The sequence below is a fragment of the Astyanax mexicanus genome, chromosome 16, assembly GCF_023375975.1.
Source record: "Astyanax mexicanus isolate ESR-SI-001 chromosome 16, AstMex3_surface, whole genome shotgun sequence".
Taxonomy (NCBI): Eukaryota; Metazoa; Chordata; class Actinopteri; order Characiformes; family Acestrorhamphidae; genus Astyanax; species Astyanax mexicanus.
The window spans coordinates 26,707,055-26,734,090 of NC_064423.1; the positions used below are offsets into that span (position 1 = coordinate 26,707,055).

The window sequence follows — 27,036 nt, forward strand, 5'->3', positions numbered from 1 at the left end:
GAGGATCAGGGCGCAGTGTTTAGAGAAGCTAATTGAATTAGAGTAAATCATAAAGAAGCTTTCTACAAAGAACACATTAAATAAAACCCCACTGGATCTGTAAAGCCAACACAATAAAATGCTTTATAAAAATCATACAGAACATACAGCTTCATCAGTCAAGAAACAACATCTGCAGGGAACATAATAATCTTCTTATAAATCACCTAAACCATGTACATATGATTGAATACAGAGCATTCCATACAAACTCACAAGCACAGAACATGAAAATAAAGAAAAAAACACAAACAAGCTTAATATATATATTTCAAGTACCACTATTTCATATTTAAGAAAAAAAAAACAAGCTAATAAAATCTATGCACATATATGTACAAATGTACACAATTTACATCATGCAGGCAAAAGTGAGACGCATGACGCACACTGGTTCACTTGTGTATGGTACTAAATGCCGGTGTAGCTCATAACTACAATATTTATCACAACACTCTGTAATACTCTGTCACTTTATTCTGTCGTTGCAATAGACAACTGAAAAACATTTTTTAACTATTTACTATTAGCTGAAAAAAATCCCAGCTCAGAGATTCAGGACTAGTTTTACTGATTGTGACGAGGCCTAGCTTCTCAGGACCCTGCGTCCAAAGTCACACCAGTGGTTAGAGCACAGGGCACTCAATAACAAGGTTGTGGGTTCAATACCAGGGCTTGGCCAGCTGCCACTCTTGGACCCTAGATTGCTCCCCGAGCACTGCATGGTTGGACCATAGCCAAGATTTAAAGTGATCAAACATTAAATTGATCCATTTTTTTCTCCCCTTACCAAAATACAGTTAAAACCCTATCCGAACAGGATTAGTTTCTCAAGGGGTCCTGGGGTAGGGCTTAAGACACATTTTCTTCTGAAAATGATCACTGTAAAGCACCAGAGCCAATCTGGGATATATTGAGCGTATTTATCTCAAACACTGCCACTAAACCTGGTACAAACTGCTCAATCAGGTGTGTTTGAACATCCAGAAAAAAAATATCAAAAGGAGTTATTCACAACACGTGATAGTTGCGGTTCTCCTACAGGCTGAACTGCACAGTCTGTTCAAGCCTATAAACCCTGCAGCTCAAAGACCCTGTTTACACATGGTCACTTCATGGATTTTAGATATCAAGATTATGTCTGGATGAGGCCAAGCGACATTAAAAAGCATAAAAACTGTAAACACCCCCTAAACAGATACGAACCTGATCACTCAAACTACAAGACATATTTGACAATTTGAAAATCTTCCCAGTACAACTGAAACTCCAGGAATAATTGCCACACAATGGCAGCAGATTTATATATTTTGTCCCACACAGCGATAAGATTTTAATCTGACCGGAGACATCTCTATTAAGACATGTCTATTAAGCGTAAATAGATGTGGCTAAAGTCTTTCAGGCCACAATTTGGATATTAATCACAAAGTGACCTTTTGTATTTAACAAAAAGAAAAAAAAAACACAATGTCAAGGCAAAAAAAAATAAAAAATAAAAACAGCTAATTAAAATTAAAATTCCACCAGAATATAAAAAAAATCACCTTTGTAACATTACAGCTCTGTACTGACTATTATAAACCCCGGCATGCTGGAAAACGTTCAGTGAGATGAGTGTCTGTGACCTCCCACAACTAAAGAAAAAAGTGCAAAATAATAAAAACATCTTTCAAATATGCAATACAACAAATACATCTTACTTACAATTAGAGTACAATAGGATTATACTTTGTGCAGTAATATGTGTACACGTATGTGACAAGGGCACTGTGCAGTACACTAGTGATTAAAGAATTTTCTTCATTCGGATTTTCTGCGATGAGTCCGTTAATAAAGTTAACTCGTTAAAACTATTAAAATTCACTCAATGACATTCATGTTTTTTCTATAGTCTTGATTTCAGGTTTCAATGGTTTGGGAAATGTATATCAATATAATTCATATCCACTAAACTTAACTAAACACAATCCTCAAATTTCCCCTGTCGTGTGTTTAATTGCCAGAGGGCTAAACCGTCTCTTCTGATCTCTCAGCGTTGGCTGGAATCTGAGCTGCTTCTTTGAGGCGTTCACTCAGTAACGGTTAAGTTTCTCTGGGTCGTCTGATGCCATCTGAGAAAAGTCCTGAAAAATGTCCTGATACGTTTCATCTCCTGGGAAGAAAAAGGACAAGAGCAGAAGAAGCAAGAAAGGAAAAGAAAGATGGGTAGTTTGGAGCAGGGAAAGAGAAGGAGTAAGAGTGGGAAAAGTGGACAGAAAAAAATAGGAAAAGGAAAGGTTAACAAGAAGACAAGATGATTGAAGAAGACAAACGTGGAGAAAAAGGAGAAGGATGTGAGAAAGGTATATAAAAAAAAAAGCACAAGTAGGAGGAGAATATATAAGAACAAAAAATAAGAGAGGAGAGTAAGGAGCATAAAATGATTAAAGAAGATGAAGGAAGATGAGAAAAACACAGGGGAGAAGGAAAAAAAACACAATTGACTATCACAGGTTAACAAAACACAGTGAGTCTCTAAAGTTCTCTAGTATGAGTTCTCACACTTCAGCATCTAACTCCTAAAAGCAGCAGAGGATATGTGAAGTGAAGATTCAGCTGAACCCACACTAGCAGCCAAGCAGAGGTGCAGAGAGTGAGAGAGGGGGTGGGTGAAAGAGAGAGTGAGAAGTGAAGTGACGTCCCTTTATAAAGAAAGCAGAAAACAAAGGCAAGTTCAGAAAGAAAGAGGTTTATTAGAAAGCTCCAACAGATGCCTCACACCTTTATCAGACAGTGTGAAGCTTCTTACATTCTTGCTCAGTTAAACTCACAGTCCTCTTCAGATGAAGATTAATACAGGCTCAGTAGAAATGAGAGTGCATGTTAGCATTAGCGTAGAATAATGGAAAGTGAAAATGAAGAAAAACCACAGTCTCTTCAAAATAAGAGCACAACACACATACTTTACATAATGTAGCTCCAAATAATACAGTTCAATATACTGTTATATTAAATTTATATCTTATCTGGAGCTTTTTTTTTGGCTTCATACTTTGCGAAGCAACTATTGACAGACAACCCACCACTATGTAACAATGATAAACACAATTAAAACTAAACATTTTTTTAGGGAGCACACTAGTCTGGTTTAAAACCGCAACATATCCTTTATCAGCATAAACTTCTGAGACAATGTTATATAAACCGATCAAGCATAACATTATTATATCCACCTCCTTGTTTCTACACCCTATAATTTGACCCATTAATCAATTTTATCAGCTCCACTGAGCATATTGGACACTTTGTGGTTTAACAAAAAAAGGTATTTAAAGCTCCAGCAGCACTGCTCTAAAGTGGTCTTGACCCTTGATGAACTGGGTGAAAGAAGGATAATAAAGTATGCAGAAAAGGGACTGCAATATATAACTATGTCCTATATGATCAGTGGAGCAAGTGAAGAAAATGTGTAAAAACAAAATATATTCACATTGACCTCCATTTACTAGTAATGTGGTAAACAAAAATAACCGTACATTATTTTTTCATTAATAACCAGGAAACAAGGTTTGCCACAATCACAGTACACCAGTATAGATCATATACTCTCCAGCCCAACCACATAAAATCAACAGAGCAATGTCTACATCGCCATATGAACAATTTTCACAAGTCTGGAAGTTTTGCCTGTGTGATTTGAGACTGTGGTTTCATGACATTCAAGAAAAGTTTGATCACATTTAGGTCAATGTGTCAGAATACAGATAACAGCTTTACAGAAATCAGCAGCGAAGGAAACAGTAGTAAAGCTGTCAGGAAAAGCAAAGAAAAAGCGGCACCCCATAAAACACATTAGGTTTGAAAGGAAAAAGAAAGAAAGAAAAAAGAAAGCACAGCTGCTCTAAGAACTCCCAGAACTGATAGTCTGCCCTCTTGTGGCAAAAGCCAGCATTAAAGCATTATATCCCACAAACAAACACTACAATCATTTTGGCACTCGCTTTCTTGTGCAACGTAAACTAGCAAGACTGACCTGCTTAGATAGTAAGATTGCTTGTTTGATATATATATTTCATAAATACACAATTAACTGTCACTTAAATAGCCTCTGATACATAAATATACTCATATATACACTTTCAGAATAATGCAAATTATATTTCTATATATCACTTGCAATAGAAAATAAATATTAAAAAAATAAGTAACTTTCTCAGGTGTGTAAATGGTCAAATTGTTAAAAAAAAAATTGTAAAATGTTTGCACAGGCTAAAAATAATCGCCATTAAAAGTTAGTACTTTAAATGCATAAACAAAATGTATATTTTATGGTGTTACACCCTTAGAAACAGATGATAGCTAGAATAAAATTAGAAACTATAAATTTAACTTTAAAGTATTAAATATATCTATATATGGAGATCACCTCCATCCAAGAACACCACTTTAAGTTACAATGCATATAAGGAATGTATACTGGCACCACAGACTAGACTAATAAGATACTACTGTCCTACTGATTTGACTCAGTATTTGTTACATGAATTACAGTTTCCGAATGAAAACCAGCTAGAGATAGAGATACAGTGTCACACTGCAAATAAAGTGCTACTCTGTCTTCTTGCATTGACCTTCCAGAAGGTTAATTCTGTACATGTGCTTCTACAACACTGCCTGAATTATTACTTACAGTATATTTATAGAAATAAAAAAACATTTGATCATGCAACACCATCCACTTGTCCAGTTACAAGATTAAAGCAATATTGGAAGTTTTTAGGTTTAACATTATCTTGTCCTACAAGCAGCCAGACTTATTAAAACTAATATTTTAATAGAGACATGTTACACCTGTGTAATTACACCTGTGTACCGTGTAATGTAGGTTATAATATTAGATATTTTCTTAAATGCTTTGTAAAAAGAATTATATTTAAAAAATTCAGATAAAAGAAGAGGATTTGTATTCACTTAGATCTGATTCAAATTTGCTATGAATCCTGTTAAATCAAATGATTTGTGATTTGTTATGATATGTTATAATTTGATTTAGTGAATCATTCAAATGAATCAACACTAAATGAATTTGTTCTAGTCTGACTGCAGAAAGGACAGAAAGGCTAAAAATAAGCCCGCTGAGTGTTTTAACAGCATTAATGAGTAAAAATAGGACCGTAATTCACTATAATTAAAGTGTCACTTCGACATCTAACCAAACACACTAAATGTGCAAATTCATCCTGTAATTCCTGCTGTGTTTAAAAGGCATTGGTGAAGGTGTGCTGAGCAGGCTGAATGCTAGGACTCTCCCAGCTGTATGCTAATAAACTCTTCTATACATTTCCTGTACTGCATCTCAGTAGGGCTGTTAGAGGAGTATTGACCTGTCGGGTTATACGGCCCCTCCAGCTCCCGCATCTCCTCGTTCATCTTGGCCAGTCGCAGCCTGCAGCGAGAGAACAGATAAAGCCTGTTTATTTACATGGAAATCAAAACTGCAGAAATGCTTTAAAAAGTGTGGAAGAATACTCTTGTAAAGGAATTTATTTTAACCCTGGGTTATTTAAACTTTTCCACCTGCAGTGTTTCACCAGTGATAATAAAAGCATGCGTTTTTTTTTTTTTTTTTTTTCTTTTTAGACATTTTCATTATTTCTCGCTCATAGCTTAATAAAGCCAGTGGATCATTTGGTACCCGGATTTACCAAAAAATAAAAATAAATTTTATTAAAAATGTTTTAGCAAATTTACTTAATTCTAATGATTAATAATAAAGCTAAAGAAAACAATTGGGAAAATCTTATATAAATATAATCTATATTTGTACACAATCTTTAATTAAATGTATATAATAACCATAAAATTGTATAGATGTATTTAAAAACACAAAAAATAAATAAATAAAGGAAAATTATAAAATGTGCCTTATTTTGATAAAACAAAATCTTTGAACTTAATAGGGCAGTGGTGTAACTTACAGCGTTACGATGTCAGCGTTAGCCGCCTCCACTGCAATCGTCAATGGCGTTTTGTCCTCAATGTCTGACACATTCTGATTGGCTCCCCGCTTCAGGAATAAACACACTTGCCTGCAGCAGAACATCATGTTCATAAGGGTCACTGAGCGTCCAGAAAAAAACTACAGTTCATCATTCAAGTTTTTTTTTTTTCTCACAAAACTGAAAAACACAACAATGAGGCTCATATACATTAAAACTCTTATATTTTACCTATAAATAAACCAAATAAAACCCATATAGTGTACATAAGAGAACAGCACCACTAATAATAATTTACAATAGCATTAATATTTTACACACTGTGCCATGTACAGTAGCTGTGCGGTAGCTTTTAATGTATATATAAAGAAAGTCACCCTGTGTGCCCGAGTATAGTGGCATGATGTAGCGGCCCCCTGCCTTGACTGTCCTGTTGGTTGACGCTTGCTGAATTCTGTAGCAGGAACTCACAGGTAACCAGAGAGCCCTGAAACAGAGAAGAGTGTTGCTAAGTTATGATTGGGTACGAATGGATGAACAAGTGACAGTTGATGGAGTGATACACAAGGAAAGCTTTATGGTCATTCCCCTCAGAACAAAAATAAATATGAAATAAAGAAATAACATTTCTACAAATACCAAAGCAATATTCAATACAAAGCCACAGAACGTGAAGCTAATATTTTAAGGAAATATCAATAAATACAGGTAATAAACTGGATAATACACAGTTAACTCCCTATTAATAATATTTAGAAGAAAATCCTTTTTAGACGGATTTCAGAAGAAAAACTGAACTATCACACACCTGCAGCAGACTACAATTCAAACAAGTACACCACAGTACACTACGAGTAAACATCAAACGTGCCCCCTAAAAACTCACTCCGTGCACAGCCATGATCAGCGGCGTCCTCTTCTCCTCCTCTGTGTTGATCCAGTTCACCTCTGCTCCGTGAGCCAGAGCTTCAGCCATGTCAGGCAGGCTGCGGGTGAAGGCGGCCCAGTACAGCTGCAGGCCGGGGGAATATTCCTTTGGCTCCATAAACACCACCATCTCTTTACTGGGACACGGAGACAACGGCGGCTCTGCTACTTCTGCAAAAAAAAAAAAAAACACAGTGAGGGCCTTTACTCACACACAAGGTTACTAAAGTGGTAAACAGCAGCATTAATGCATTTTTCTCTCCAATTCAAAACCCCTCCTTGTATGATTTAATCACAAGTTTTTTTAAAAAAAAGGGACTGAAATTGACATTTTAAAACTGTATTTTGTATTATTGACATGACTGCTATAAATAAGGGTTTGATAGGGGAGAAAATGAGGTAACAAGTAACTGGACTGATGTCTTTGGTCCAATAATATTAGAAGACTTGCAACCGCAACAGTGTTTCAAATAAAACGGCTGAACATGTCCACACAATGCAGCAACAGTGTCTAAGACAAAAAAAAAGAAGCTTAAAAACAAAGTTTATAAAAAGGACTAATTGTCCGTGGCTGAATAATGAGCCCTTATGGGATATGGGTAACATTAGAAAAGATTGTGCGAACAGAAATGAAATAAAATAAACATCAGATTATGTCAGAAAATCTAATTTAGGCCAATCACACCTGCTGCGTGAAAGTAACCCTAGATGGGTGATAATTATTCAGAAACTCATATATATTCAGTTGACTCTCACAATAATTATTTCATACTGTTCATACTGTCCCAGAAATGATTGCGATAAAAATGTAATTGTGACTTTAAGACCTTTTTATGCTGATGAAATGATAATATAATAGCATAATAATTTGCATTCTTTTGAAGAGCAATAATCATTTGCAATATTGTAAAGGTTATTGAAAATTAGACAAATTATAAATATTATTAATAAATAAACCATAAATAAAATAAACAGTTTTAACATTACAGCAACTTTACACTAATGAGCTCTCCTTGCTATCAAAAACCGAAAGGGCAATACTAAGTTCAGAATGAGATTTTTTCTGTTGGTGTTGTGTATGTATGAGTGCTCAAAAACGTGTTGTTTTTTTATATTTTATTATTTTTTTTTCTGTACAGCTGAATTTAAGTGAATTAAAAGGTCCTACGTTACAGATTTAGACTGGATTAAATCACAACAGCATCAGCACTAGAAGTAGTAGCTGGCCCACAGATGAAAGAGGGGATTCAGGTGGCTGACCTGCGTCGTTTAAGCTGTTTGTAGACTGGCTGGGAGCCAGTAACTCTCTGCTGCCCTCAGCGCTGTTCTGAATGCCACTGTCTGCACTCTTCACTGTAAAACAAAAACACATACAACTCATATTACTGACAGCCTGAAAGAAAGCACACAACGCCACTGACTGAGGAGTGAATGAGAATGAATGACTGAATGAGCTCCACTACAGTCTGAATGAGAGAATGGTTGGATTATAACAAAGGAACACCAAAGAAAAAAAAGCACCACAACAAAAAATACAGGTTATCACTGCTGGTTAAGAAAACCCTGTAAACATCTGCTTGTTTATTGGTTGCATCTTTTGTGAAGGGCTGCTGAAATTTATTGAAAATGAACCAATAACTTACTTATTTTTTGAGTGGAATAACATACAAAGTTTTCCCAACCATAATGGCAAAAACAAAGCCACCAACACCTCTAAGAATGAGTGGTATTAGAGTGAGAATGGCAGTGAGAAAGCTCGGCTCAAAGAAAGCAGAAATGGCAGGAAAGCTCAGCACAGGGGAGAAGAGTGAAGAGGGGAAACACACAGCTGTACTTACTACTGCGCATCCTGGCAGAGGTGTCAAAGTAGGAGAAGAGAGAGTCTAACTCATCAGCACAGAAGAGTGACTCACGACGGGCTTCTTCAAGACCACTCGCGGCTACACAAAGGCCAGGGGTCAAAGATTGGAGGCCAGAAGATTGAGGCAGGAGGGGGGCAGTTAGTCATGAAGCAGTGGGCAGGTCAGAGACAGAGGAAATAAAGCCAGATAGAGAATAAAGAATGTCAGACAGACGAACACTGCCAGCCACAAGCCTGGTGACGCCACTTGGTGGTTCATTTAGAGAAAAGCAATTTCTTAAGAGCATCTATTAATACCTGTATTAGTGACAGTGCTTGCTTTGGGAATAAAACAGCATGTAAAGCATTTTCTCCCATTGTTACGATGCCAGCACTCACCATGCAAACCTATTTGGTGTTTGAACCACATTTGGACCAAAAGTGCAAAAAGTATAGTACTATAGTGAAAGTAAGTATGATGTAGGTGAATATAATAGCCTTTCTACTACAGTACAATTATGCATCCTGCATTACAGCCCACATAAACTAAAAGAATGAAAACTGGACTATAGCAAATGCATGGGCAATATACCACAATCTAACTCAAAAGAACAGAAACTGTAATTCAGTTACATTTTGAGTGATGCATCACAATCTAAAAGTTAAAAGAACAAACACTGGTATTGTTAAAGTATAGAAACTGTACCGCAGTCTACCTCATTTAAAAGAAGACACTCTACTACAGTGAAAGTATGCAACTTGCATTGCAGCCTAACTCAATTAAAAGGGAAAAAAACTGCTGTAAATGTATGGGAACTATATCACAATCTAACTTAATTAAAAGAACTGCACTACAGTGAAATTATATAGTAATGTAATACCATCTAACCCTATTACAAAACAAAAAGTGTGCTACTGTAAAATGATGGAAACTATACCACTATACCACAGTCTACCTCAATTAAAAGAGCAAAAAACTGTACGATACTAAGTACAGCAAATATATCACAATTATACTAATTCCAAAGAGCATAATAAACTGTACTACAGTGAATGAATGGATACTGTAAACCAATTTAACTTATTTAAAACATTATTAACTATACTATAAGAAAGTATGGGTGCAGTATCACAATCTAACTCAGCAAAAGCGTAATTTAAATATGACTGTAAGTAGTAAATGTCCAAAAGAAAAGTTGGTGTCCCAGAACTTTGGACAGCAAGCAGTGCAAAAGCCAGAGATACACTAGAGCTGTAAGCTGCAGAGCAACAGACTGGAGACAGAACCTAGCAGGCAAACAAAATGGTGGCAGAAGCTACAGTGCTGTTTCTAACAGTATGTAACATGTAAAGTGTTTCCAGTCTAGCTGACCCACCTGAGGCTCCAGACTCCGGGCGGCCTTTAGGCGTTGGGGGCGGAGCTCGGGGCGGCTCGGAACAGTTACTGAGGCATGTCTCCTGTTTACTCAAACTCACCACCTTCAGCCTCAACTCCTCATCTGATGGCCGCCTGACAAACCGCCGGTCAACATACTTGGCCTTAATATATGATTCAACTTCTTGTCTGAGGAGAGAGAAAAGAAATAGATTTAAAACTATTTAAATATTAAATATTAGATCAATTCAATTTACTTTGACAAAAGGTAAAACTAATTACTGAAATGTTATTGAGTTTACCTGGGGTCTCCTGGTTTTGGTTTTTTAGCACATAGTTCCTCTCGCCGAGCTTCATAGATCTGATTAATGACTCCATTTCCCAGCTCACACATCAACTGTACCAAGATAAAATTAAATAAAAACACATACAAAAAAACAAATCTATACACAGACCAAATCCCCCACAGTAGAACACAAATATCTTCAAATAAATAAAATCTCTGAATCCTGTCTCTACACACCTTCAGCAGCTCGGGCTCCCAAGTGTCCAGCGTCAATGACCTCACCTTGGAGAGGTGAACCCCCAAACTCCTGAAAACACACACACACAAAGTTGTCAAGAACAGAGTTTAGTATTTCAACAGGTCAATGTAAGTACCACAGAAGTTAGCATGATGAAAAGTTATTCATGCCATTTATGATTTTAAATTCATTAGGATTTGTTTTCATTTAAGAGCAGTGCTGCTTCATATATACTGTCAATGTCTGTGCATATCATTGCTGTCCAATGAAACCTGTATTTCCATTTATGTTGATTTTTAGTTTACTACATAATTTGAACACAGAAACCATCCATTACATTGTGCCACAATTTCTTGATGAATGAAACACTAGAAAAACTTCAAGATTAGGTGAAATAAACTCTTTTTACATCGACTTCCATTGAAAGTTTAGAAGGTTTTTTTCTCTCACCTGTAAAGTTGCTGTTTTGGAGATACTTTGTTTCATTGGACAATGATGATATGTATGATGATATGTATGATGTAAATGATCAGGTCAATGATACAGGTCAATATAAACAGCTAGGCTTCACTATATATGGGTCAAAAGGTCAAACTTTTTCTCCTACTGATCTGTGGTTTGTGTTGATGTACCTGTGGATCCCAGAGCACTGGATACAGAGCGTGATGCCCAAATTAATGCTGGCCCATTTGGGGTCAGGCTGGCCACAGTCACAGCAGGAGGTGTTTCCCGGGATGGCCATCACCCGCTGTAAAGCGCTCTCTCCTTTCAGACTCTTCTCTCTAGACTCAGTGGCTGAATCTAGACTTCCTGTGGACGGTGAGGACTTCCTGTCCAGCTTCTGTCATAACACATCAGCATGTAAATACAACAACTTCCATGTAATGCACAGGAGTTCAATCCATTAAACTGAAATGCACTGACTTGCTTAAAACTGTGTTGTATTCAATTTAAAAGCCTGAATTTATAGGTGATAGTAAGGCCCAATCTTATTTTCCCCCTAACACTTAGCCCTGTTTTGCACATGCACATCTAGGGGTAGGCTGTCCCGGTTCTGGTTAGATTGGAGGGGTAGGGGGGAGTGTTGGGGCTAAATAACTCTTTAAAAAAAATTTTTAGAGGCACTGGCAAAAATATTTTTTTTTCCTTGTTGAAAATTCTGATAAGCACAAGATTTATTACCATATTTTAACTGTAGTTTCAATGTATTATCACCATTTTCTTAAAAAATAAAAAATCGCAAGTAGTTTGGCTAAGTTACTTCCCTGTTCCACATGAAATGGTTTGATACTGGAAAGTATTGTTATTGGCATACTGGCTAAAATGAATTACACTGATCTGAATGGCATTATGCATTGTGTTTATAAAAGAGTAAATTACCTCAGAGTCATCTGATCTGTCTCTGAACGCTGTAGCTATGCTGTTCTGCACCGCTTTGATCCAGGCCTGCCTCAGTTTCTCTGAATCAGCCTGCATCATACAGCTCCTGCACAAACACCACACACACAATATCTCTGTAAAAAATAAAGATGCTACAAATGCTTTTCTGATTGATGCCATAGATCAGAAGAAGCACTTTTGTTCCATTAAAAACAGAACTGGTAACATGTGGGGGTTTGAAGAACCGTTCTTTTAAGGTTTACTTGAAATAAAGCTTCTTTACTAAATTAAAGGCTCTTCAGACTCACACTTGAGTAAAACCGTAGCATTGGTTTAAGTTTTTTTTCTGTGGCTGAAGTGTCAGTAAGTAAACTGGACTCACTTTGTAGGAGAAACCACCTCAAAGCAGAAGCGGCGCTCAATGTCCTCGCAGTGTTTGACTGTACACAGTCGCAAGTCTTCAACCACCACAGTGGGGTTATCCTGAGAGATAAAACAATTAACATATGATGCAGACTACAGTATGATGTACAATATGATGCTGTAGAAGAATAATGCAGCTACAAAACATGATAAAAGGAACTCAATTAAAAACACTTTTATCTCCATACAGAACAAACATATAGCTTTACCTTAAACTTCTTCTGGTAGACTAGCTGATTGTTCTGAATTGAGAACCAACGCCTGCAAAGAAAAAAACAAACAAACAAAAAACAGTTACTTTACCCTACTGAAACACTACTGACCACTATTATAATTTGATATCGAAAAAATATATATATTTTTGCCTAAATGATCTAAAACGTCATTAAAATATTAAGCAATCCTTAAAACTAGAAAAAAATATCCAAATAAAATTATTATTAACATTTATTTATTAAGCAAAATTGTGTTAGCTTAAGCATCCCCTGTGCTCTCCTAAAGGACGGCCAGTATTTCCAGTTCCCTTTTAACACCGATTTAAATGATTAAATTAGTCCTTCTTTAAAGTACATCGGGTGGGCTGCTGGTGGGACTAAACACATCCATACAGTGCCTAGAGTTCACATATCAGAAGAGAGGATCAGCACCCAAAACTGTAATCTTCTGTGTTCTTCTAATCAGCATATTAAAACCTCAACTGATCAACAGCATTACGTTACGTTATTTTGGTTTATATGAACAGCGTGTCTCCCTGCTGAGATAAACATTAAATTTTATAAAAGACACAGGTTATTGCTCAGCACAACTTTTTACTCATCTATTAAGCTCTCTACTGACCGGTTCCATGTTTTGAAGGCATTACTGGCCCTCTTAAACAGGTAGCCCTCCATGACGATCCCATTGTCGGCATCCACATTATACTCCAGCTTGGTGTCGTCATTCGAATAGTCCTGCAAAACACAGGAGAGGACGAACACTCAGTAAAGCAGTCAAACACACTCACTCACTCACACTGACATCTGTGTTAAAGTGTAAACCTGTGAGAAAAAGATCTGTTCTGACTGACAGACACGACAAGCTAAAACAAGCATCCTCATACAGAAGCAGCTCAACATCCCATGGTAGGGAAAGTAATGAGTGTGCAGCCAGTATGGAACAGAGCCTTGTTTTGCAGACATTTGGTGCTGGATGGCCTCATACACTAAATTCGTCATTATTTGCATTTTCATAGAAAAATATAAGCAACCTTATAAATAGTACAGACATCCATACATAAGCCCCTGTGTACTGTGTTTTGTATGACAGTTTGGTAAAACATAATGTAAAAATACTTTGGTAAATCAACGTTTTCTTACACCCCTAATGGAGAGCAGGAAAGTTAAAAGGTCTCAATCCATCATTTTTTCATTCATTTTAAAATCTAGTATGAATGAATGCCATGTGAGTTGTTTTTTTTTGTGATAAAAAAAAGTGCTTCAGTGATCTGGTATAACGGTGCTTTAGTCTGTTGGAGGAGTGAGAGACATTTTTAATATCTTTGCAGTGTCATATGTCACTTTACAACATGTGTAATGCCCTGCTAAGTGCAGTGACCACTGACCTAGTGTTAGAATCTCTGTAAAACGCAAAATCCACTGGAGATCCTATGTAAATCTATAGTTACACACAAAGGTGGGTAGTCCAGGTCCAGAAAGTAAAATTCCACCCTGGCGTTTTGTTGGATTTTTACTTTTAACTAGTGTAAACAGAACTGTTTTAAAAATTAGACCTACTTATCTCAATTGTACCTTTGCACAATTAATACAGGAACAAACTGCCATGTTGTTCCTAGCGTTGTTAACTAACTCCTAACTTACGAGACGTGCCTGCCTGACTTCGGCTCTGACTGTGGGTGGTCTCGAGGTCTCAAGCAATGCATACTAACTCACAAACTGACGTAGACACGGGTGCTTTTCCTGATCGACAAAGATTTCTGAATATTTTCTTTTACTAGCTACTGCAGAAAATCAGACAGACCTATTGTATTTCACAAAGGACAAGAAAAAGTGGATTTTAGCGGAAGGACACCTTTAACTAAATTGTAAAACGAGGCACTGTGGCTGAAGCTGACGTCACCCTATTTCCTATGTATGCAATCTGAGAGAAGCAGGGCTGACTGCAGCCCAGGCAGAACGTCCTTCTCACCGCTTCTCTCTGTAACACGACCTCAGTCACCAGATCCAGCACTTTTGTTTTTGTTTAGGTTTTTTTCTTATAAGCCTCACTTCCCTCATTGTCATTCAGGAGACACCTGATCGAGGTGGAGGATAGGTTTACAGCACGCTGCTGATGAGTCCTGCTGGTTCTGCTGTGTGTCGGTTACTGCAGGACTTCTCCAGTATTACAGTTACTGTTCATCAGAGATGTGTTTATACACAACACTGGAGCAAAACAATGTGTCAGATTTACTGAAGGACATTAGAAAAAAAACTATGACCGAGTAATTTCTGATTCTCAATATTTAAAATAATTAGAATCTGGCAGTTGTTCATTACAATGTATTTTCAGTAAACGTAACGATCCAGTAAGAGGCCATGTATTATATGTAATATATATTTGTGGTTTTTAAACCTCTGCATGGAAGTGGCCAATATGACAATATTTTTTTAATGTTGTGATAAAATTAAACACTTTACCAAACACATCAAGTATCTTAACATAGATTAAAGAACCCTAAAATAATAACAGCACATTTTTAATATTACTGTTCAAATATAGAAAGTATTTTATTAGTATTTTTAAGGCATCTCTGCAAACACATGTATTGTGATAAATAATGCAAACTGCAAAATCCACATAATATTATTTATGTAATTACTAAAATTACTATTACTAATAATTACTTAATTATTACAAAACAAAAATAAGTATCCAAATAATGTTATAAACATATAGTCCAATAAATAAACAAAATGAAAGACATACACTGCATGCCCAAGAATAACACACACATTTCTATTATCTCATTTTACTTATTTTCAAAGGGTAACTTGGAGTAAAAGGTGTTAAACAATTTTGTTATGATTCAGGCTTTACAGAGTGTAATTGTGTGTAAATCACTGTATATTCTGTTACATAGTGTCTTTAAACTACATTTTTTCGAAGGGCAAAACCAATATTTTCCTTTTTCATTTACATAGTTTCTATACTGAACACTATTTAAAATATGACAAAATAAACTGGACTGACTGCACAGTTCTGCAAAAATCTCTCTATTGTAGAAGTTATTTACATTTCTCAGATTTTTCTGACTTGCTTTGTAAATGTTTTCCTACATTTCCACATGCATGAGTCGCGTCATACATATTTCAACATTTTCCAGTAAAGACCCCAGCCTACACTGTCTGGCGCAAGAATAAAAAAAACAGCACAGTACAAGAAAAGACTGTCTGACCAAAACCACATATCTTCAAAATAATCCATTATTAAATGAACAATTTGGGTAAAAAAATATATATCTTATGGGCGCTTCTTTGGTTTACAACAAGAGAGAGCATGCTTTCATTGTGAAAACATGCTAATATAAATCTCAGCTTGACTAAAGTTAGTCATACAGTTTTCTAAACCACACTGATTTATCTGCAGCAAAAAATAAGCTCTGGACATTTGTTTGGATGTACATTAGCAACGTTAGCCTAGCATGTCCTGTTGTAAACTGAAGAAGCAGAAGATATCTGATATCAAACATGTCACAGCTGATCAACTGTATCTCAGGTCATCTGGGATCAAACATGTTCATTTGTTCAATGTTTATTTCAATTGGTCCATTCACCATAAAACTGTCACATCATCAAGAAGAGGATTATTTTTTTAAAAACATTTTACATTTGATTAAAACAATAGAGCTGCTTTGTTTATTTATCTACAGCAGAATAGCTGGCAGGAGAATGAAGCAGCTCTGGCCATTACATGTATCCGAATAGAGTTTCTCTGAGTAACTGGAGCCAAAGCTGAAGCTGAAGCTAACCTGCTGACAGCTCCCTCACCAGGCTTATCCAGCATGACACATGACATTTCTCAAAGTCCGGGGTATTTTTGGGGGGACAGAATTCAGACTGAGAGTACAAACGAAGAGGATAGTGCTTTTACTTTGTACATTCACCCCTAATTTACATTACACATGTTCCTTTAAGCTGTATTGTAAAGCTAAAAATAATATATAATACAAATCTACATAAATACGACCCATTCTTCATTTCTATTAATGTCATTCATGCAAGGTTCCACCCACTTGCATATTTGCCATTTACAATAACAACAGTAACACTGTAATCATTACTTACTGCACATGCTGTTATCTGTACACTTAAAAAATGTACAGTAAAAAACAGCAGCAGTCATCATGGAGCCTCTACTGTGTCCACACTTTAGTCAATGTGTATAGTTAACAGTGAGTCATACAGTGCATCAGACCACATACGCAATTTTAGAGCCATGCAATTAGTCCCACGTGAAATAGAAAGTTCATTAATTAGCAACATTAGCCTCACAGCTCCTGCACACAACATTTAAGGCAAGGACTGAAAACTACAACCAACTGAAAGATGTAAAATCAAACAGATTAACAGAGGCAGGATAGGCCAAAGATATACAGTACCAGTCAAAAGTTTGGATTGACCTTAAATTCAGTGATTTTTCATTATTTTAGATGTTTATGTTCTGCAAAGTAGATTAATAATAAAGCCATTCAAACTATGAAGAAAAACATAGGGAAATATTTTCCAGAATGTTTTACATATTTTAGATTCTTCAAAGTAGCACCTTTTGCTTAGATTACAGTTTTGCACATATTGGCTGGATTTTCTTAGTCAGCTTTAGGAGGTAAAGTCACATGGAATGGCTTTCAGTTAACAACTGTGCTGAACTTGTCAAGAGTTAATTACTTGAATTTATTTTCCTCTCAATGTGTTTGAGAGCATCAGTTGTGTTGTGAAGTGGTAGCTCTGCTTAAGTAATGTTTTAATCCATATTATGGTTAGAATTACTCAGCTAAGTAAAGAAGTATCCTCAGGTGCAGTCTCAATGAACATTTAAAAATGTTATGATAAAACTGGCTCTCATCAGGACAACCCCAGAGAATGAAGAGCAGGAGTTATCTCTGTTGCACAGGATAGGTCCATCAAAAGTGGCAGTGGATAATACTTGTGTGCTAGAATTCCACATAAGATTCAGCATTTGTTAGCATATAAATCAAGCCACAGATCCCAGGTTGACACCTGGATTTAACACTCATACACAAGCTCTATGAACACCAACAGTTCCCATCGGTGGCAAACGCAACGGAAACACTTTCAAAATAGTCTGACTGATTCACCATCAGGCAGTCACGACAAAGCAGGCTAGACATGACAGGACACAGAGAGGAAGTACATACAGAGGCCCAAAGCAGAAAGACTTCAGAAGTGGACGAAAAATCTCTGACGTCAATATCAGGAAAGGGTTCAGACTCCACCCCCTGCAATTCACAACAGGACAAAGTTTAAGTAAATTAAAAAAGTACTGCATGTCCATCTAAATGCTAACAAACTACTCGCACACACCTTCATACATGCATTTTAATATTATAGCTGTTAGCAGATATTTGTCTTATATATAGTGCTAATATATAGTAAGACTGTGCCAGTCACAGTTGCTCCTGGGCTAGCCTACAGGTGGTGAGTGTAATTCACATTTACACAACTGCTGTAAATACAGATCATTATATTATAATGATTATATTGTTATGAGCACCCTCCATGGAAAGCTGATGTGCATTTGTTGACAGGAACAGAAATGTCACCTGAAGTAATACATTTTTTTTTTTTACTGTTGGATGCACTGTAATGTTTTCTTCGAAAAAAAATTAACTTTACTTCTTTCAGAGTGAAGTTTGGATTGGTATGCACTTATTATTCATTTCCAAAATGGTTCTCAATAACATTCATATCCAGAATTAAAAGTTAATACAACATTTTTGGATTGGTATGTGCGTATTGTATATATATTTAAATCAGTCTACTTAAAAAAGTGCCAAAATGGTTCCAAGTCCAGTATTTCTTTTGCATTAGACGAAAACTAACCTAGCATCTATTGTTTTAAGCTAAACATGTTCTATGCCCCCCATAACTCTGTGCAATGCCAGCCAGCCCAGGCATCTGTAAGCTGATGCGTCAGAATAAGCAGTGAACATTCTGCATTTTGAAAAAAGTGCTGGCTCTTCACAGACATTTAAGCATATGCTAACCTTTAACTTCTCAGCATGCTTGGCATGGTGTGAGGGGGAGTTCTGACTAGTGAAAGGGAATTTAAATAATCAATGAATTTGTAAAAAAAAAATCCACTTTTCTTACAGTCTACACAAATTGTGCCATTACACAGTTGTGTCAATGTTAACTAGATAGAAAATAAATATTTCAATAATAATAAAAACAAAAAATCATGCACTACTGCATAGTATTTTTTTTTCTTTAAAACAATCTAAAGTTTCCAGTAAAACGGCACACGCTGTAGTTAAGTGGTCTCAGTCAGATTCTACATACCATCAGTAAAGCATACTTCACAGACTATAGACTACAACTACAACAAACACAATGTTGATTACACATCAACTATATTCTTAAAATACAGTTACAACTGATAGCTATATCACAACATATCAATATTTCATAATCATAATGGCTAAAACAAAACCTGTCCATCGGCAACAAAGACAAAGATACAGTTACTATGTACAGTATTTAAACTCACCAGATACCAGACATAGTGAAAGCGGCTGAAGATCTTCATGGCTGATAGACGAACCATGAAGTGTGTTTGTGTACGTGTGTGTGTCTGTGTGTGTCAGCAGTGATGCTGTATACACCTGCCGACCATACTGGCAACAGTCCCATCACTCCATCACTATCAGTCCTTCTCCTATCCACGAGTCCAAGTGTGTGTGTGTGTGTGTGTGTGTATGTGTGTGTGACTCAGTGCTTTCATCTCTGCCAGCTCCTCCCCTCCCGGAAGCTGCAACATTGTACAAAGGTCACCAAAGGTCGCCCATGCAGGAGCAAGCTTTAGCCTGTGGGCTAAAATAACCACACACTCGGAGAAGCTCCGCTGTATTAAATATTTACACTGTGTGTTCAGGAAGTCTCCAGAACCTCACTGCTGGACATCACCCAGCACTTACTGTAACCCTCAGAGCTCCTGTTCATACGCCACAACTGCCTTTAACACAACGTAATGTGCTGAATTATTTCTCACTCGTAGTTGTACAGAAATATGTGGAGAAACAGTGAAATAAAACCCCAGGACCATTAGTGTTCATACGTAGAAGAAGAGATTCTTATCTTTAGTGTAAGTGCAGTTCTACAGAAATCAAATGCATTCTTTATATTACTACAAATTAGACATTTTGCAGCCTTAAACCTGTCCAAACAGAGTGCACCAGTACAATACTTTTCAAAAGTTTGAAACTTTAAATTAATATAAATAAGTTATATTAATATAGCCTGAAGGTCTAAAAACATTAGTATCCAGATTTATATCCTTATAACATACATACACACACAACAATAATTTCTAAGATCTAATAACATCAATATCTTGAATAATGGTCTAAGAAAAAGAACATTTAAAATGGATTTCTATATTTTTTCCCAAAATTAAGTTATACTAACATTAATATACAAAATGAAGTTTTAATAGCATTAATATGCAGACTAGTGTTAAATAAGAATATTAAGAATAAAGCTATAACAACATTCATATCCAGAATTCATTTAATTAATTAATTTTAAATAACAAATAGAGAAAGATTTAATATTAGTCATAAATTATATCTAGAATTAATTTCTCATATCAATAAAATCCAGATATAAACATTCATAATATATTTATATCCAGGATGACATTTACTAATACTACTCATGTCCAAAATGAACACCATTAATATCCACAATTTGTTTAGAGTTTACATGGTAAAAGAGTGAACAAATGGTGGAGATTAAAATAAGCTCTCCATGGATTCATGAGTAAATGCAGTTATAAATGATTAATATAAAGTATTAATATATAATGCATTTTATTATATAATCATTCATATAATTAACTTTTAATGACTGTTTAAATCAAATACACTCATATTGTAATTAAATAACTTTATTAAAATAACCTAACCCTAGCCATTTATACTGAATATGCAAAACAGCACACATTAGCAGAGACTACTAATGGTTAAATATTACAAACAACAGCAATCAGTCAGCAAATGTAATCACTCTCAGAGGCAGCCAGCATTTAGTGTAAAGAAGCAGCTCTAAATAAACAGAAGAGATAATAGCAGGTTGCCATGTTGTGCAAAATCACCACTATTCTCGTCTCACGGCAGCTTTTATAGTGCCCAGTGTGAGTCACTGCAGCTGATCCAGTTTCATTGATTCAGACGTGCATCGAAGAAAAGCCAGCGTAACCCAACGCCATGCGAGTCTCGACTGGAATTCCAGTAAACACCAGAGCTTCACTGCTATGACCTCAGAGACTATAACACAACCACGCGCTGCCATGACCTTACGCAATGCTACGGTCACTCACGGAAACCCGGGGACACCTGTCTGTCAGGAGGAAAAGAAAGAGGAAACTCACCTGCAGGGCAGCCTTGGAGACAGCGGAGAGAAAGAGAGAAATGTTAGGTTAGAAGGTTAGAAATGCTGATACATAACGGATAGTAGAGGGCGAGAGAGAGAGAGAGTGAGTGAGGGGAGGGTGAAAGAAAACAAAAATAGCATGCTGGTGAAAGCAGGGAAGAGAGAGAGAGAGAGAGATGTGATAGACCCGACACTACGAGAAACATCAGCACTCAAGGACAAGGTGGATGTCATTAACCCAGTCAGAGCCACCCAGTCGGTATGTGTGGATACGTGTGTGTGTTTCTGATTTGATTAAAATCAGCCCCCAAAAGTAGGGCTGTGTATAGAGGGTATGCATTAAAGTGATACAATGTTCCCGATAGAACACGCCCCCTTAACCCCCTTAGTCTGTCCTTTAGCACTCAGTGGTTACCAACCCAACTGTGATGTCACATGCATACACTTTATTGGCAGTTCATACATATTACAATACAGATGAGTCAATAATGTAAGAAATTGTGCTATTGTATATACAGCTCTGAAAAAAAATAATAGAATACTTCAGTTTCTGAATCAGTTTCTGCGATTTTGCTTTTATAGGTAAATGTTTGATTAAAATGAAAATCGCTGTTTTACTCTATAAATACGGAAAACGTTTAAAATTAAAATATATTCATTTAGGGCATTTATTTGCGAAAATTAGAAACAACAATAAAAAAAAGATCTTTCAGACCTCAAATAATGCAAAGAAAACAAGATCATATTCATAAAGTTTTCATAGTTCAGAAATCAATATTTGATGGGTAACCCAGTTTTTATGTATTTTGGCATGTTCTCCTCCACCAGCCTTACATACTGCTTTTGGATAACTTTATGCCACTCCTAGTTAAAAAACATTCAAGGAGTTCAGTTTGGTTTGATGGCTTGTGATCATCCATCTTTCTCTTGATTATAAGTTTTCAATTAGCTAAAATCAAAGAAACTCATAATTTTTAAGTGGTCTCTTATTTTTCCCCAGAGCTGTATATATTGCAATTTTATTAATTATAATCCAGAATAAATGTATTAAAAACACAGCAATATGAACACAATTACAACAAAAGAACCATTTACTCTTTATCCAATCACAACAGTAGGATGTAAAGACAGAGCACAACATTGTTAAATATTGGTCAGGGTTTAAACACAACACAAAACAAATTACTGTCTGCCATTAGTCTTTACATGCAAACTATTCATTTAAAATTAATTAAACAGTGATTGATACAGTTATATAAAAAGGCTTGGACACCGCTGTTTAAAGTTTGGTTCAGCCTGATCAAAGTTTGGGTCCCCCTGTTGAACCGAGGTCTCTGAGCAGCTCTCCTCGATAACTGAGCTTGTGCTTCCGACCTCAGACTGAATAATTAAAGACAGTGACTGCATCACACACACAAAAACACACACAACTGCACAGATCAGCTTCCAGCATCTCTGTCCTCCCCAACTTTATCTGCTAACAATACTGGGCCACACACCGACACACACATTCTTAACTGTAGGGCCCAGATCAGGGGGCAGGTCAGACAATAAAAACACTGACTACAACCAAGAGCCATTGGCAATGTTTAGAAAACAAGAGATTTTCAGCTAAAGGTGGGAAATTATACAATATTTAGTTGTATACATTTTTTTATCACTTAGTTAGTTTATACTTCTCAATTTGACATTTCATTACATAAAGTCTTTATTCGTATTTAAATGGATGAAGTGCAGCACTGAACTGAATAAAAATTTCTGTGTGTATGCGCAGTAAACTGATTACTACTCATGCATTTTGTCGATGTGTTAAAATATTTGGATAAATAATGTGTTTCATTAAAATGTCTTTAAATATTGTGATAATTATTTATATCACCCACCCCTAGTGTAAACAATTTATAGGTGAGGTAGAATAAATTAATGAGGTTGTATTGTGTGCGTGCGTGTGTGTGTTCTGTGAAATCTTGCAGTAAGTGAAAAAGGTAGAAGTCTTTTTACCTTTTGTTGAATTGTGGAGTGTTTCATTTCCATATCCCGCTTTTCCTTTGCTGCATCCACTACCAGCAGATCTAACTGAAAAACAAAACATCAGAAATAGCTGGTTATTTTTCTGTCTTCTTACTTATAAATACATGTATTAAAGTACATATATATGCACATGCAATTGTGGTGTCTGTATATATTTGGGTATATAAATTGTGTTCACTATAAAGTTTATTTAAATATTTTATAACATTATCATCTATTCTTCTTTTGTCATTGGTAATTTTGTACTCATTAAAGTCATACCTTAACAGAGACAGTAAGGTACCCTTTAGTCTCTCTAGTCTGAACCTGTGTAATGCTGCTTTATATCAGTATATACTATGAGTTCTAATTTAGCTGGAACTCAGAAGACAGAAACACAGAAGAACTCACCAAAGATGCACCTGTTCACCTACTTATTATAATGTGTAAGACAGAAGTTCACTAAAACACACACTTCCACACTGAACACAGAGTTGGGCTGTTGGGCTCCACTCATATAATGATTAATAACAGCCAGCAGTGGTTACAGTTTAAGCCCTATTACTCTGCTCAGCAAAGTAATGATCACTGCTAACGGTCTGACCCATATTTGTGATTGGCTGAGAGCTAAAAGATTCTTTTTTAAATATAAACTGTATTCACCAAAAGGTAGAAAAAATTCAAATCCAATAATACCCAACTATATCCATTAATCCTCATGAATACCCAGCCATAGTAACCAACATCCAACCATTATCATCCATTTTCACTTTTTCCAACCCATATCTAACTATTTCCACCAGTTCTTAACCAAACCTAACCAGAATCACCAATAATTATCCATGTGCAACCACTTTTACCCACTGCCACCAATTCAAAGTGCCAGAAAACACTTAGGCAAGTCTATTATTCAACACTTCCAATGTTCATAACCTTAAGACTTAAAGGGGCAGTTTCCCAAAGCCTAGTCTTAGACTACACTGAATGCAGATTTTCTACTGAAAGAAAACATTACTATGCCTATTCCTTTTCCTATACCTGTTTCTTTGATATTGATTTATTTGGCTTTATAGTAAATGCATGCAAAAAACACTACTACTGAGCTACACCAGCAGAAGCAAACCCCTCCTTTAAAGAGCAGTCAGTCTCATCCTGCAGCTCTGAAGGGCAGTTTTGTTTTGCTGAAGCGGGAAGTTGGTGATAAGATCATGGGAAATGTTTTCGTCTCTCCGCTGTAGCAGAATTCCCACTGCAGTTAGTAAGAGTTTAGGGTTGGAACCAGCAGCAGTGGTGACAGATATCATCATGTGAGCCATAGAGACTGCAGCTACTGACCATAAGCATAACACAGCAATTCAGCAGTGAAAACCTCATATAGAGTCTACGGCCATTTTCACACCTGCACAAATTAGTTCAGTTAAATTGGACTCTGGTTGTTTTCACCTTTGCAGTGATTTATTTGGGCAGGTGGGAACAGTTATCGCACTTCGATGTGGACCAAACCAACTGAACAAAGACCTTTGGAGTTCAGTCTGAACTTTGAAACAGTTTGTTTCTGGTGAGAATATGACCTTGACCTTGATCCAACCCAACTATCAGGTGTACAAGCATGATCTAAGTGGCTCTGAAGGTACAACATAATTATTGCAGCTATGATTAAATGCCATATCTGCTGTTACTACATGTTCAATTGAACAGAAATAGTCTCCAGTCACAGACAGATCTGACCAATAAGAAAAGGGAAAGTGTTTTCCCAGGTGTGAAAACAAACCAAACTAAGACGTAAATGCTCTAACTGTACAAACATTTTAAGTCATTGGACCAGAGCAATCTAATTCTAGGTGTGAAAATGCCCCTCGACAAGCATGAAAATTGTTTAAAACTAAAGTTATATTCATAAAGGGTTGTACAGATAATAACTGCAGAGATAAAACAAAGTTTGTCTATATTTTAGGGTCATAAATATAACTGATACTAAACAGTTTTGTACATTATTAACTTGGGATCAGCATTTAAAAGAGAAAAGCCTTGTTTCATATAATAAACTCACACAACAATACCAATAAAATACACTGTTAATTTCTAGGAAATGTTTCTTTTTATTTGATATAATGACCATAGTCTTTTCTAGTTTACCCTATTTTCTTTCCAAACCCCATTAATATGAATGCCACATAAACCACCAGCAATTCCCCAAGATCTGGAGAGTGAAGACTAGCACATGCTACCTCTGACACATGTGAAGCCAGCCTCAGTAGGCAGCCTGGAAAGATTTCCAGCCCTGATACATCAGCTAACAGACACCTATGTTGACCAACATCACTCTAGGAATAATTGGGATGGGAAATGCCATCAACTCTATTAGTACCATGTGTAATGCCACGCATGGGCTTAAAGGTATAAAGCCCCCAATACTGAGCTGTATAGCAGTATTCATCCAACATTCTAAAGTTCTTGTCACCACATGCAAACACATCCTCACAGCAATTTCTTGAAATCTATAAGAAAGCTTCCAACAAATACACAATGTACTCTTTTTTTATATATACACCCTTGATTTTAAAAGATTGTGAATGAATGAGGTGGTGTCCCAATACCTGGCCAGAGTTTTAAGCTACTATACTATACTATTACAAGTTACTGAGAAGGTTTTACACAAATACATATATGATTAAACCGCTAAACCCAATCAATCGTTAGCAGCTGATTTCACAAGCTGTATAGCCTAATCAGCAGACTCCACACCCATCGGAGTGTGTGTAAATGTGTGTGAGCACACAAAACGAACACAGACCTGCTGGCAACTCCTCCATGCCCGCCTGCAAAGCCTCTCCAGCTTCTCCAGCTTCATGATGGAAACCACACGCAAACACACACCCTCCTGTCCAGCTATCCACCAGGCTCCTGCTCCTGCTCCTACACCCTCCACTGTGGACTCAGCTCCAGCTACCACTACCCACACACACTCCTTTCAACTCCCAGACTGAAGCCCTGCCATGCTCCAGCCCTCCGCTGGGAAAACCCTTCCATTCCTCCACTTCCTCTTTCCAGTGGTCAGACGCTGGCACAGCCTTTTTTTCTTCTGAGCTCAGTAAAGTTCCTGCGTGACTCCCCCACCCCCTGCACCCCCCTCTTATCCCTGAGCAGCCCCCTGGGAGCAAACTCTGCCAGCTCGTGACCAAGACAGGATGAAAAAGGAAAGTGGAACAACAACACTGGACCACAGGCCGGAGCCCACCACACCCGTGCAATGTAAACCAGTAAATAAGGAGAAATCTGGGTTTGTATACACTAGGTGGTGTGTAGGGGTGTGTGTGTTTTAATCCTTTAATGGACAGAGTATTGCATTTTCCCCTTTTGATTTCCTCTTATTCTAATTAAAAAAGGTACATAAAAAGTTATTAAACAATCTGTAGCAAATACAGAATAAATCAGAATGGATAGTGAATATTTCATACAAGATATCTAACAAATAATATTAATTTTTAATAAATACTGAATAATTCACAGATGTTTAATACTCTATAGTAGATTCTGAGCACTTTCAAGTTAATACAGACCAATTCATAGTGGATTCTGCATAATTAATTGCAGATACTGAATATATACTAATTTTCAGCGGAGGCTATTTCATAGTGGATACTGCATAATTTATAGCTGGAAACTGCTACTGAAAACTGAATAATTTATGGTAGTTACTCAATGTCATTAACTAAAAAACTGGTAGTAGATACATCATATTTACAACTAAATAATAAATAATCTTAATAATTTACAGCATATACAGAAGTATTTGAATTTGAGTACTCAATAAATCATAATGGATACTGAATATCTACTAGTTGATTCTTATAATTACATTGATATAGAGTGATGTGATCCAACTTTT

The 27,036-nt window shown here is 36.4% G+C and overlaps 1 protein-coding gene across 3 annotated transcripts in view; it reads right to left on the reverse strand.

The window, feature by feature from the left end:
- Positions 1–104: 104 nt before the first annotated feature.
- LOC103039533 (arf-GAP with coiled-coil, ANK repeat and PH domain-containing protein 2) overlaps positions 105–27,036 on the reverse strand; it is a 55,330-nt gene continuing 28,398 nt past the window's right edge. Inside the window, exons 9-25 of one of the 3 annotated variants that reach the window (XM_049465456.1) lie at positions 23,139–23,213; positions 21,136–21,147; positions 13,327–13,439; positions 12,699–12,750; positions 12,449–12,549; positions 12,067–12,172; positions 11,319–11,527; positions 10,686–10,755; positions 10,465–10,559; positions 10,164–10,351; positions 8,786–8,887; positions 8,208–8,300; positions 6,907–7,118; positions 6,398–6,507; positions 6,000–6,110; positions 5,406–5,467; positions 105–2,194 (exon numbers count right to left, since the gene is read on the reverse strand). In XM_049465456.1, coding sequence (XP_049321413.1) covers positions 2,115–2,194; positions 5,406–5,467; positions 6,000–6,110; positions 6,398–6,507; positions 6,907–7,118; positions 8,208–8,300; positions 8,786–8,887; positions 10,164–10,351; positions 10,465–10,559; positions 10,686–10,755; positions 11,319–11,527; positions 12,067–12,172; positions 12,449–12,549; positions 12,699–12,750; positions 13,327–13,439; positions 21,136–21,147; positions 23,139–23,213 — 1,791 coding nt within the window. In that variant the 3' untranslated portion in view covers positions 105–2,114. Of the gene's footprint in view, positions 2,195–2,754; positions 5,468–5,999; positions 6,111–6,397; positions 6,508–6,906; positions 7,119–8,207; positions 8,301–8,785; positions 8,888–10,163; positions 10,352–10,464; positions 10,560–10,685; positions 10,756–11,318; positions 11,528–12,066; positions 12,173–12,448; positions 12,550–12,698; positions 12,751–13,326; positions 13,440–21,135; positions 21,148–23,138; positions 23,214–27,036 lie in introns of those variants that run through there. The other 2 variants (XM_022669831.2, XM_049465457.1) reach the window with 2 other exon arrangements.